At 41.1% G+C, this 14,621-nt stretch overlaps 1 protein-coding gene across 12 annotated transcripts in view; it reads right to left on the bottom strand.

The window, feature by feature from the left end:
• Positions 1 to 14,621, bottom strand: part of ANK3 (ankyrin 3) — a 670,144-nt gene that overhangs the window by 179,215 nt on the left and 476,308 nt on the right. For all 12 annotated transcript variants that reach the window (XM_032842405.1, XM_032842415.1, XM_032842423.1 and 9 more), the window contains one exon: positions 3,731 to 3,829. In XM_032842405.1, the coding sequence (XP_032698296.1) occupies positions 3,731 to 3,829 (99 nt within the window). The remainder of the gene's footprint in view (positions 1 to 3,730; positions 3,830 to 14,621) is intronic.

Here is a 14,621-nt window from a genome sequence, read left to right as displayed (position 1 = left end):
GGGAAGCTCTCTCAGGCCGAGGCATTCCCAGGCTGGCTCAGACATGCAGGCAAAATGAAGCTGGTCTTCCTTCCCTTCTTACGCAATTATTCTCAGGGTCCCTTCCCCCCACCCCGACCCCCTCACCTCCCCACCAGTGAGTCACTGGAGATTCTGAAGTGGACTCCTTAAGCTCTCTGCTTTTCTTTGTGGATAGCTGCCTAAATGCTGATCTTTGCTGGGGGATGGAGGCTGAGGTCTCTTACTTTACCATGCTGATAACACCAACCTAACTTACATAACCATCTTGAATTTTACAGTAACTAATTATTCTTACAGGTGCGATATCCAGTGTACTTCCACATGGGAGAGCTTGTAAAATCATCTGGAATAACTCCTCACCAGTGCTGGCACAGAAACTGAGACTCAGGAGGGTCAACCTGCCTAAGGTCACAATTTGACTTGCAAGTCACACTTAAGACTCAAGATCAGGTCACTGAGGTAAAATAAAATGCACTCTCACTTGCTTTTCCAGCTGCTAAGACCTCGCTCAGCTCCTAGCTAAACTACTCTGACCATAATTCATGTTTACTTGCTTAAATAAAAGGGCTCTAAGAGTCTGCCTTTAATCTGAGTCCTTTAATAGGTCAGCAGGAAACAGAGGGAGCAAACCAGATCCCAGGGAGTGCCGGTCCCTAACACGAAATCCGGAGATGTTTTCCTGTCTCTAAACGTGGGGGCTTGTATACAACAGGGTAGACTGTTGCTGGAACAAAGTAGCCACAACCCGAGTGAGGCCTGGTAGGAGGTGGATCAGTAGATAACAATATTTATGTTCCCAAGAGCTACTGGCTTGAGTACTTAAAACTTGCATTTATGAACAATTTTGTTTTCTGCTTTTAGGCTCGTCCCCGGTGCTTTCTGACATTTCGGCTGGCAGCCTCCCTTCACCACACACCCAAGCACTACTCAGTCATTTCAGCCAGAGAGAAGGGAAGCTTTGATGAGAAGAACCCAAAATAGTTTACATGCTTGGGGTATGTACTACACTTTCTTCCATACAGTCTGCCAGGAATTCAGCCTGTGCCCAAAGGACATCCCACCCTCCCCCCACTCCCTGCGAGAAAACAACAAAAGCAGGACAGGCTTCTCTGTTCTCTGTTTCTGTCTCCTTCACGTTCACACGCCACTCACATAGCATAGGAGAAAAGAAAATCCCAGCTAAAACTGAATGGATGGGAGAAAGGAGTCTGCATCTCATTAAAAATGGGATAGCCTTTCAGAACAGGGAGGCAAAGTGGCAGAGAAACCGAGTTGCATCTTGAATTTGCATAGCGTGTAAAGTTGCATTCTACATTATTCCCTATCTCTGATCATTTCATCCAGAAGAGCTTTTATGTTTTTTCACTCTGGGGCCACTAGATGTCCCATAAACCTGGGGCCTGAGTTCCCCAGATACCCTTTTCTCCTCTCGCTGTATTAAAACAGCAAGTGAGTGTTTGGTGAATGATGCAAAATGACAGAAAAGGAATTTTGTCGGGCATTGATGATTTTATTGAGGGGGAAATAAGCGAATTTCTAATCCACTTACCCACTAAAACCCTAGCTAGATATCCGGGTATATCCCTTCAAACTCCTCTTTCCTGCTTGGCTCTAGGATTCCTCATTTTTCTTCATAAAAATTCTCTCTACTCAAGATGATCCTGTAGCTCTCCATGGTAATCAAGGGGCACAAGCACTGATTCGGTTTTATTGCTTACAAATTCTTTAAATGGCTTGTATGAGCGGAAGACCTCTGCTATTTAAAGCGGCAGCTCTAGCATACTGGTTATGGCTTCTTATTAAATAATGCAAAGCCAATTCAAAAAAGAGCTCTGTTCAATTTACTTGCCCAGTCAGACAGTCCTCTAGAGGTCAAACTTCATCATTCTTCACTCCTCCCCTCTAGGAAGCTTGTTTCTTTTAAGGTACAGACACCGTTATCAGGGTCAATAGTTATCAGGAAAAAGCAGCTTGGATCTCCTGCTGAGCACCTACATCGGGACGTCTTCAGGTCAGAGGACAGGGGACACACTGCCCATTGGCCTCACGAGGGTAGGGACAGTGTCTTGCAGTCTTGCTCTACTACCTCACGGTATCTGTCCCACAACAGGCACCTCAGTATTGGCTGGGTGGACAAACGCAGTGAGTAAGTGAATCAGTAAACCAAGGAGCTGCAGGAATCAAATTCAGGTTATCGGGACAGTTTTAGGAAGACCAAGATCAGGATTCTCGCACAGCGCAAACACAGGACTGCGGGGGCTACAAACTATCCCCCTTAGATAGGGGGCTGTGTACAGCGAGGTCACCTTTTTGTTAGCCTTAGATACCCACTCTTGCTCACACCTTATAACAAACACATGAAATGTCGACAACGATAATTCCTTGGTTAGAAGTTTGGCGCTAGTTGGACCTCTGAGTGATCCCAGCAATGACTGGGACTTATTTCTGGCCGACTTCATGCCAACCCAGTTTACAAACATTAACTTGATCATTGCAGCAATGCTTTAAGGTGGCCATTAATTTTCTTCAATTTCAGATAGAGAAATTATATACAGAAGATGAGACATCCTACTGAAATCAATGGACCAAGGTCCGCATCTGAGACTTGAGCTTGCTTCTGGGACCCAACTCCTTCCCCCACCCACAACGTATGTCACCGAATCAGGCAACATGCCAAACACCTAGCCAAACAGATTTGTGTTTGTTTGTTTGTTTTTCAATTTCTAAACGGCGGCAAAAAAACACTATAAAATTTACTCTCTTTACCATTTTTAAGTATACATTTTTGTAATGTTAACTGTATTGACATGGTTAGGTAACACCTCTAGAAATTTTTCATCTTGTAAAATTCACTCTATACCTGTTGAAAAACACTCTCCATTCCTCTGTCCCCAAAGCCCCAGGCAAGCAGCATTCTGCTTCCATTTCTAGTTCTGACACTCTAGATACCCCATCGAAGTGGGATCCTATAGTATTTTACTTTTATGACTGGCCTCCTTCACTCAGGATAATGTCCTTAAGATTCATTCATGTTGTGGAATATGATAGGATTCCATCCCTTTTCAGGCAGAGTAATACTCCACAACATGTACGCATTACATTTTCTTCATCCATTCATCTGTCGATGGACACTCGGCTTGCTACCATCTCTTGGCTATTGTGAATAAGGCTACAGTTGAACACGAGTGGGCAAATACTGCTTCAAGATCCTGCTCTCAATACTTTCGGGTAAATACCCAGCAGAGGAACTGTTGGATGATAGGGTGGTTCTAATTTCTGCTTTTCGAGGAAGCTCCATACGATTTTCCATAGCAGCTGCATCATTTTACATTTCTACCAGCAGTCTGCGAAAGCAGACAGACTTATTTTTAAATAGAATCACTGTCGGTTTTAATATCAAACTGACCAAAGAGCCCAGCCTGTAGCGTTAAGCAGTGACTGAATTCTTACAAATCAAACTCAGCTAAACCTCTAGACCTTAGGTCTCAGTTTTTATAATTAAAGCCACACACCACATACGCATGCATTGCAGATCTATAAACACAGACCAGCATCCCATTTTAGGACACATAGGTCTATCGGTCATCTTCTCAGAGACCGCAGCAAATGAAGTCAAAGGTAAAGCCCGCGTTGAACCAGCGCGAAGGTATCAGAAGGATTCTTACTTCCTGAGAAGAAGTAGAAGCGTGTACACAAACCACACTCTTACCCTCGTTTTTGCATCGATTTTAGCTCCTCGGTCAAGCAATAGTTTTACCATATTGGCATTTCCTCTTTTTGACGCGACGTGTAAAGGCGTGATGTCATTCTGTAGAAGAACAGAAAAAAAAGTAGTTTAGAATCTTCAGCCAAAACATCGTTTCCTCGATGTCCCCCAACATATTCTCACTTTTTAATTTTTTTTAAACAGTCACTGTGAACAGAATGCTTCCCAAAATTTCTGACAGTAATTTTACTAAGGGGATTCCCCTCCTCCCCCAAGGGATGAATTTTAAGGTCTGTGGGGTTGGGACCAACTTTATTTCATTTGAGTAGGTGGCTGATGGATGAGATGGCTTCTTTTTCTTCCCCCCTCTAAAATCCTGCAGCATTAAGCCACTGTGTCGTCCTACAAGCTTGTGTGATCCGTACTGGCTAACGAGCGGTTGACTAAGTGGCTGATGACGTCCGCTGAGACTGTGAAAGGAGGATCATGTTACTCAAAGCCATCTCTGGGTTCATCTGAGCACAAGATATCAGAGAGACAAGAGCAAATCCAAGTGGGAAACTGGACAGTACCGAAATCACAGGACTGCCCATGCACGTGGGGCTTTTAAAAATGTGTTTACAGGCATGCATTAGCAACGTCACAGAAAACGGTTTTTGGATTTCCCATTGAGGAATACACATCTTGTTACGACAATCTGAAATTCCAGCTCATGACCCCGCAATACCACAGGTCTTCCCTCCCATCTTACAGGAGCTAGTTTACCGTTTCCAGACTGTCGGGGAAATATATGTATACAGTGAAAACATGATCTATTTTGGCTTCTTATGCCTATGTAGCAACAATATGGATTTAAGGTCCAAGGCAATTATAGGACACATAGTGTCGGCTCGTAAGGGGTTATGTTTTTGTCTTTTGATAGCACCACAGCTCCCAGGTCCTGACTGTTCCCGTGTGTTAGGCACTGTGCTTAACTCTTTACTATCTCATTTAATTCTCATAATCTTCACAATGTCATAAACAATCTGATTTATAATGTCCATTTTACTGATAAACAAAGAGCTGGCCAAACCAGGATTCAAATTAAAATACAACTCAACTTGGGATTTTTAGAAAACAATTTATGATGAAAATTTTTAAACAGATTTTCAAACAGGTCTGAGAGAAAGGCAGGAGCTTCATGTACTCCTCACTCTGGTTCAATACCTACCAACTTTTTGGCGACATTACTTGTTCTATGCTCCCGCTATTTTGTTTTGTGTGTGTGCAGAAATTTAAGAGAAGGAAGAGAAAATCCTAGGGATCATATTACTTCATCCACAAATACTGCAATTTAGCTCTAACAGATAAGGATTTTTTTAAAACAAATAATCACAACACCATGACCATATTTAACAAACTAGAAATAATTCCTTCATCACACTGAGACCCTGTCAGTGTTCAAATTCTCACATTATGTCCAGTCAGCTCAGCAGCGTTGTTCAAATTAGAAGAGCCACGCCTGCATTACTTTGAAATGTCTCTTATGTCTCCATCTCCGTAGGTGCCCAACTCTGCCTACTTTTGTCCGTGACTATTTATTTATTGAAAAAACTGAGTAATTCACTGTGTAGACTTTTCTCATGTCCATATTTAGCTGCTTTCATCCTTATGGAGGGTGGTTGGACATGTCGTTTTGCCTTGTGTTTTCTATAAACTTTTCTAAACATTATAAACTATAACACTCCTAGCACTACATTCTCCTATCTGAGCAACTCTTGCCCTCATCATTCTTAGGAGACAAAGTATCAACTGACTCATCACATGAAAGAAGAAGAAAGGCCTCGGGAAACCAAATTTGCTTCAGTAATGGGGAGTACATAGGATAAGCATTATTGCTCTAGGCCAGGGTAGGCAAACTTTTTCTGCATAGGGCCAGAGAGCAAATACTTTCAGCTTTGCAAGCCATACAAGTTTTATTGCAACTATTCAGTTCTGCCATTGTAGGGCTAAAGCAGCCATATGACATATGTAAAGAAACGGGAATGCTTGTGTTCCAATAAAACTTTATTTACAAAAACAGGCGGTGGGCCAGATTTGGCCTGGGGATGGTAGTTTGCTGACCCTGCTCTAGATTAACCAGGCTATGGCTAAAGGTTTCAACTATGTGTAACAGTTTACAAAAAGAAGAAGTAGAGCTATATGCTGTACATCGTGTGTGCTCTGGCCCCTTTGGTGTGGACTATTTTTGGTGTGAATGAAAGCGGGCAGAAGGAAACAAAATTCCTGATGACTTTGTAATTGTCTTGCTTGTCTCCACTGTCCAAGAGCAGGTGTTGACCCAAGCATTATAGTGGGTCAATTCTAGACCTGAGATAGCTGGTGGAGGGGCAGGTGAGGTCTGTAGGAAACATGGTCAAACAGGCAGCTTACTGAGCCCGGAGTGGGAGATGGTGCAAAGATCTCATCCTTCCCCAGCGGGAGTCAGCACTTACATGTGATTTCCCTTTAAAACTGTGCCCTTGCCTGGCTGAGAAGGACTTAATTAACCTCCATTACAAGTAGGCTAATTTTAGGGAGAGGAAGACTCTACATCTAATTTTGCTCTTTTCCATATTCATGTACTCTCTCATACAGTGATGCTTAGATGTCAAAAGGAGCCTTGAAATTCTAACTCCCACGTTTTTCTACACCTTTCTGACCTTAGAGGAATACTTTATATTTCTATAGTGCTTAAAAAGTGTTGTCAAGGACTGCTTACACTTACATAATTTCATTTTATCTTCACCACACTCTATTGAACTAAATCACTAATCCTATTTGACAGATAAACTGGGGAATAGAACTGGTCAGCAATTTGTATATTAAAAGACAGTGAATCAGAGGCAGAATTGGGATTTGAACTCAGTTTTCTAGACCCTTGGGCCATGGTCTAGAAACAGCTATTGCTTTCCCCTCTCTATTAAATGGAGCTTCTGAAGGAAATACATACATTTGCGTTCCTGACTCTGGTAGTGACTGCTTCTGTCAATTAGGAATGAATCAAAATGAACGTGGTACCTTTGGACCACTGAAGAGGACATTTATAGTCCGATTCCTCGGTTAACCAGTAAAAATGTTTCATATCCTATTATGCACAAACCCAGGGTTACACTTCCACTGTATAAGTGAGGAACAAAAATATGGAATCCCAGCATATCAAAAGAGACTAGTGATGCTCCAGACGAAAACTCATGCTTCAGAGAACACTCATTTGCTGCTTGTGAAACGCAGGCTTACACACGCTTCTGGGATGCAGTGTAGCAGTATATGTGAAAAGCCTTCAAACCTAAAACCACAGATACAAGGCAGAGGTTGACTGCCGTAGTCAAAAGGGTAGGAATGTTGAGAGCCAGCCCTGAGGCCTAGGCATAGTCTCTAAGGCCACCGCTGAGCCAGCATCGAAGACCGTCAGTTCCAGCACGAGCCTAGCACAGAGTAACAAGCAACAGCAGCCAGGGGATGAGATCAGATAGGAGCTTAGTGAGAGACCTCCCCTCAGCTTCTTCATGTGTGCAGGGAGAACTGAGGGCGAAGCACCAACACCACTAAACACTCCCCCTCTCCCCTCCACCGCACCCCCACAGCCACTACACTGAGCAGGAGGCAGTGCCAGCCCTCCTGTAGAGGGAGCTGAGGTCCCCTCAAACAAGATGTAAGCTCTGCTAACTCTTGTCTACATTGGCTCAGCCTTCCACACCTATGGCCTGACAGACAAGTATGAGGTATGCCCATTTTCAGACAAAATTAGTGTTTACCTCAGTCTCTCTTGCATTCTGTCCAGTGGAACAAGTGAGCTACAGGCATTGAAAGTTAGGGAATTTCACCAAAGGTATGGGATTTCAGTGAAATAGAAACCCTCAGTAAGAAAAACCACAATATAAGAAACATAGAATTCCTTTGATGGGCCCATCACCAGACTTCATACAGCTGAAAAAAGCATCAGTGAGCTTAAAGACATGTCTGTATAAATGATTAAAACACAAAGAAAAAAAAAAGAGTGGAAAAGAAAGAGCAGAGTCTAAGTTTCGGGGGACAGTATGAAACCAATGACTAGAGTTGCATAAGAAGAGACAAGATGGGTCAGGAGAAATACCTGGAGAGACAATGTTCAAGAATTATCTCAAAATCATGAAATGTATGAAGCCACCTATCCCAGAAGCTAGGAGAACTTCGAGCAAGATAAACTACAAACAGTGAAATGTTACAGTCAGACACGTCAATCCAATTGCTGAAAATGAAAGATAAAGGAAAAATCATGAAGGTCACCAGAGGGGAAAGGACATATTTATATAGAGAACAAGGACAAAAATGACAGCCTTAGCAATTACACAATGCTGACAACAAAGTGGCATCTTCAAATACTGAAAAATTAACACTTGTCAGATAAGACTTCTATACCCAGTAAAAATATCTTTTAAGAAACGGAGGAGAAATAAATAATTTTTTTAAAGATAAATGGAAACTGGGAGACTCCATTACCATCCGATTTATAATACCAAAACAAAACAAAACAAAACAAAAAAAACCCAAAACATTAAAGGAAGTTCTTTACGCAGTGGGAATATGATACCAGTCAAAAGCTTAGACCCACACAGAGAAACACAGAAATGGCAAAAGTGAAGGCAAATATAAAGATAATTGATTACCTACAACAAAAACAGTAACAGTGTATTGGGGGCTTTACAACATATGCGAAAGTAAAATGCCCACCACCCACACGTAGATGGAAGAGTGAGACTGACCCTGTTGCCAGCTCTCACACTAGTTGTAAAGTGACATAACTTTGAAGGTAGACTGTGATAAATTAACAACATACAAAATATATATGGTTAAATAAAAATACGCCGTCACATTTATGCATAAGTATATGTATACCTACATTCTAAAAAAGCTGTCGAACTCTGGATGCTCATGTTAACCACCTATCCCTCGGTACTGAGACTATAGATGATATTTGACTTCTTCATTCTTTCCTAAATAATTTCTACTACACACATTTGTACAATGTACAGTGAAAAATGGTTGTATTTCTTTGTTGTCGTTACCTAATTTGCAGCCCGTCACCGCCAGCTCTGTCCTGGCTCGTACCAATTGCATTTCCCACTCTGATAGCCAAGGAGTTTTACCTACCCATCAAATTGCCTTACATTTGAACTTTGAGGGACCCTGTTAAGCCTAGAGGTATCCTGAAGGTATCTATTTATTACTAACGTAGAAAATTATGTCTGGCTAGGATTAATGGTCTACCTGTTCTTCCTAAGAAGAAACCTGAATTAAAACTTGGATAAAAACACATTCAACCTAGAGTTTTGAAGCTGACCTGAATTTAGTGCAAACAAGAGTAAATGCTGCTCGAAGCATTTACTCGAAGAGTAAATGCTACTCGAAGTGGCTTATTAGCGGAATTTTTTTTCTTATGCCAAAGGTGCAACATTCAATGTAATAGTCTACATTAGTGTTTTGGAAAATTTTGTTAACTGGTGAGCATGTCTGATTTGGTCTAATCACCTATTTTTTAGAATGTAGGTATACATATAGGGGAGGGTAAGAGGTTGCTGGGAGTCACAGAGCTGGAGGCTTGGCCATGACCCCGGGTTTTGGGATCCCCAGACACTACCCTTTCTATCTCACTAAATTCTCTGGGCTTATTTACAAATCACTATTTTTATCTCCAGCACAATAGCATCCTATTCCACTGAACTTCTCCATTAAACTAATCAATGTAATAATTATTCACTCTAAAAAAAAAAGGGGGTAAATCTGATTAGCTAGTGCCTTCCTTTTTCTGGCATTTACTTCTCCTCAACCCGTTATGGAAGATGGCGGATAAAGACAACAAAGCAATCCCATCACATATATACACATATGTTTAGTAAAAACATACAGAGGAAATTGGCTGTAAAAGTATTTATGAAAACATTAACAGGATTTGGGTGAATATTTAGAATTCTGACTAAAGAAAATTACAGTACTCAGCGGTTTAATTCTCTCAGATTTCTCAGCGAATAACCTGATCAGGTACTTAACAAAGCAACATGGATCATGACTGTATCTGTTCACATGTGGGTGGGTGTTCTCACCACAGTGTGGCTGCTAGCCTTTTCTTTTCAGTCATTCATGCTCTTCTAGGCTAATCTTCTTTTATCTTGATTTTTCAGTAAGACTTCTCACCTACAGCCTACCCTTCTTGAAGACAAGCAACCACTGAAGTTAGGGAGTAAAACTCTCAACCCTGAAAAACAGGTTTTGCCTTCCACTTCTAGGGAAAAGAGGGGACACCTACAAATTCAGTATATTTCATCATATACTCACAAGTATTTCATATTACTTATTTAACCTGCATGCCAACTCTAGAAACAGGTACTCTCTAATTCTTATCTTTATTTTACAGATGAGGAAACTAAAACAAAAAATCATTTTGATTTTTGCCAAGAGTCACAAAGCCACCATAATTTTTCTGTCCAAAAGTTTATGCTTTCTTCACTAGACCAGCCCACGTTGTCCCTGAGCTTCTGGACTGTTCAAATATACAACCAAGTCTCACTATTAGCGCGTTCCTGTACGAGCAGATACAGAATGCACTGGGGTCAAATACTACGGTAGTTAAGAGCTAATACTCTAGAGCCAGACCTCTTAGCTTCAAACCCCAGGTCACCCCAGACTACCTGCCTAACCTTGGGCCAGTTTATTTAATTTCTTTGTACCCCAGATTTCTTATCTGTAAAATGAGTCCAACAATAGTAATGGATAATATTATAGACCCGTCATGAAGATGAAATGAGTTAACAAGGGTAGTCTTAAGAATGTTTCTTGGCATTTAGTAAACAGGATACAAATGTTAGCTATTACTGTTCTTTTTCTTATTTCTCAGATGGATGTTTAAAAATGGATGACATGGGGCCTCTGGGTGGTTCAGCCGGTTAAGGGCCTGCCTTCAGCTCAGGTCATGATCCTGGAGTTCCAGGATCAAGTCCCGAATCAGGCTCCCTGCTGAACGGGGAGTCTGCTTCTCCCTCTGTCCCGCCCTGCTCATGTTCTTATTCTCTCTGCCCCTCTCTCAAATAAATAAAAAAAGTCTTTGAAAAAAAAAATGGGTGACGTGACCACAGCTCACAAAGACATTATTATGAGATAGTTTGGGTAGAAAAGACATGACAGAGCTGAAGTAATGAGTGAACTCTAAGAAGGCCCTAAAGGGGGCAGTTCTTAGGATGGATGCAAACAGTGTTCGATTCGTGTCTGCTCAGCACAGCTCAGAAGGGGTGTGCTGGGGTGAGTCGTGGTGGAGGGGTAGGGAAGACGGGCAGAGCGGTGACCGACCGAACATGGTATGTGTGACAAAATGTGATACAAATGTGGAAGGGCATCTTTTTTTTTTTTTTTTTTTTAACTTCCAGGGACTTGGAAGAAACAGCTAGCTCTCCTGGGAAATGGTGGAATTGCTGGCTTATTTCTTTCTTCTCAGCTGTTTCTGAAAAACCCAGGTTGGGTAGTAGCCAAGGCCCTTTATGGAATTGTCACCAAGGCCAGATTTTTTCTGCAACTTCCTAAAGTGAAATCGGGGCCACTTCCAACCTCACCTGTGATAAATGGCAGACTTGTTGTCCCATTTAAAATATACAAAAGGCAGCTGACTTCTGATTCCCTGTTCCCTTTTTTCTCTCTCTCTTTTCTCTTTCTCCTTTTTGCTCTCAGAGGTTATCACTAGGTAGAAGAGTAGGTGTGATCACACTCAAGTCTTTCAGGTAATGAAAAATTAAACAATATGACTATTTTCGTTTAGGTTCTTGATATGGTCCCAAGTGAGTACCAATTCTAAAATAATTAAATGTTAAATTGAGAGGGAATCTGGTATCTTCTGCTAATTCTCACACTTGTTACTACTATGGTTTTAAAAGTTTGTCGAAACGGCAGAACAAGATATCTGAAAATGAAGTTTTTGATGTATTAATGACTTGCATTTAAAACACGCCCAATTCAAGATTTGTACGTGTCCTTCTGCTAGTCTGCTTATTCAATTCACTATCCCTAGTGTAAGGAGAAATAGAAAAATGATTAGTAAGTTCACAGAGCGAGCCCTGGGAAGACATTTAAGCAAGCCCTATTGGCCTTGTCCACCTCTTAGATATTTATTTTTGAAAAGTCTTACAGCCTCTGAGAGGAGGACTGAAGGAGATCAGAGTATGCCAGCCCACAAAATGCCACTTGGGCATAAAGGCTGTTTTGAGCTTTCCGTCTAAAAGCAAAGCACAGATTTCCTTTTGGGTAGGTGTTTCCCTCTCCCAGGCCAGGAATAAGATACCTCTGAGTGTCTCATCAATGGAGAAGGCACAACTGGGATCTGCAGAACTGAACAACCCTTAGCATCTATTAGTTTCCCCACCCATATGTTTACTTTTCCCATATTTACTACCTCTGGAAGCCCAACTTCCCTTTCCTTTGCCGTCGTACTTCTCCAGAAAGGTATCATCCTTTGTTAAAATGGTACATAAGCCCCTGGTGGCTAACTGCCACTTTGGGTCTTCACATCTTTTCTATGAAAGACTCTGTGTGCATCATAAACCTTTCTCCTGTTTATCTGTCTTTTGTTGGTTAAATTTGCAAGACCCTAGGAACTAAACGAAGAGGGTAGAGGAGAAAGTTTATTCTTCTACCACAAAGTCATATGTGCCAATTTCCAAACAATATATGCTTGGTCAGTGATATTTTATGGTTACATAGATTTTGTTACAATGTAGAAAAAACACAGAATTGAATTCCTGCTTGCTTTCATTTCCTCAAGAGTATAAAAACATGTTCTTTTTAGGACGACTTTTATTGCTTTCCACTGCAAGTCTTCTCCAGTCGTTTATTTTTATAACAGGCTTATTGAGATATAATTTACATATGATAAAATTGGCCATTTTATAGTATACGATTCAGTGGTTTTTAGAATATTCACAAAATTGTGCAACCATAATCAGTATCTATTTAGAACAGCTTATCATCCCTAAAAGAAACCCCATCCCAAGAAATAGTTACTTCCCACTCTTCTGTCCATCCCTCAGCCCCTGGCAATCACTATTCCATTTTCTTTCTCTCACACATTTGCCTGTTCTAGACAATTCACATACAGGGAACCACACAACATATGGCCTTTTGGGTCTATCTTGTTTCACTCAGCACAATGTTTTCAAGGTTCACCCATGCTGAAGCACGTCTCAGTACCTCATTTCTTTTCAAGAGGATGCCTGATTTTTTAATACCTTAAAAAATCCACAAAATATATGCAAACAAATAATGCTTTCAGTTATAAGGATCTGAGATTTCAAGGACATACCCAGGAGAGTTTCAGATAATGGAATCTAAGATAATATTCCAGCTTTCCCAGTCTGACCTATAGTAGGGTTTTTCTTTAAAAAAAAATTCAAACTTAGATGGTCTATTATTAACAATAAAAACAAAATAAACTCAAACTTCCTTTATATTATAGCAATCATTATTAAGATGGCAACCATTGTTAGTAAAGGCTCATTTTCCTTCTCCTTCATAAAGCTTTAATGAAATGAGATGGGTCTTTTTAGGTGAAAGTCTTCTTCTCTTCTCCAGTTTTACTAACTGCTGGCTTTATTCTACAGCAACTTTTCTCTGCCTGTGCTTCCTAGATAAGGAGAGTAAGTCCACCCAGTCCTGCTGAGACTGAAGAAAACACTGATGCGACTGGCACTCCCCTCTCACTCCCTTCCACAGAGACTGACCAGATCCCACCGGATTAGACCCCAGCTGGTGCCACTGCCTGGCTGTTTGATGTCTGCCGTGAAACTGGGCTCTGCGTATTTGGACCCGTTCTGCTCTAAAAACTTCAGGCAATTTATTTATTTTCTTTTAAGGATAAAATGAGACTGTTTATCACTCAAACTTGAATTAATAGCAGGTCTCTTATCAACAATTCAGATAAGGCTCTGCCAGGTCTCTCTCGCTAGCTCCCCAACTCCTTTTGTTTAAACTTTAACATTCTGATTACTCAATTATCTCTTAATGGACACGGGTCACTTCTAGAATAATGCCACTATGAAACATGGGTGTATAAATGTATCCTCAAGACTCTGCTTCAATACTTTTGTAGACAGACCCAGGAATGGAACTGTTGGATCACATGGTGACTCCATACAGCACACTTTGAGTAACCTCCAAAGCTCTTTTCCATAGTGGTTGAACTGATTTACATTTATCCCACAAACAGAGCACAAGGGTTCTAGTTTCTCTAAAACCTCACTAACACTTGTTCTCTCTCTCTCTCTTTTTTTCTTGATACTAGCCATCCTAAAGGGTGTTCAATGTGTGTGTGTGTTTAAAGATTCTTTATTTTGAGAGAGAGAGAGTGTGTGTGTGTGTGTGTGTGTGAGAGAGAGAGAGAGAGAGAGAGAGAGAGAAAGAGAGTGAGCAGGAGGAGGGGCAGAGGGAGAGGGAGAGAATCTCTAGCAGATGCCCCACTGAGTGCAGAGCCTGACTCAGGGCCTAATCGTAAGACCCTGAAATCATGACCTGAGCCAAAATAGACAGTCGGTTGCTCTACTGACTGAGCCATGCAGGCACACACAATATGTGCCTTTAAAATGTAACTTTCAAGGGCACCTAGGTGGCTCAGTTGGTTAAGTGACTGCCTTCAGCTCAGGTCATGATCCCAGGGTCCTGGGATCAAGACCCGCTTAGGGCTCCCTGCTTGGAGGGGAGCTTGCTTCTCCCTCTGACCTTCCCTTCTCATGTTCTCTCTCTCTCTCTCAAATAGATAAATAAATAAATAAAAATCTTTAAAATATATATATTTTATATATATATAAAAAATATATATATTTTATATATATATATAAATAAATAAAAATCTTTAAAATAT

Source organism: Lontra canadensis, unplaced genomic scaffold, assembly GCF_010015895.1.
Source record: "Lontra canadensis isolate GAN:19392208 unplaced genomic scaffold, GSC_riverotter_1.0 scaffold3, whole genome shotgun sequence".
NCBI lineage: Eukaryota > Metazoa > Chordata > Mammalia > Carnivora > Mustelidae > Lontra > Lontra canadensis.
Note: the sequence above shows the minus strand (reverse complement) of the source record. Positions and strands in the feature narration are given on the sequence as shown.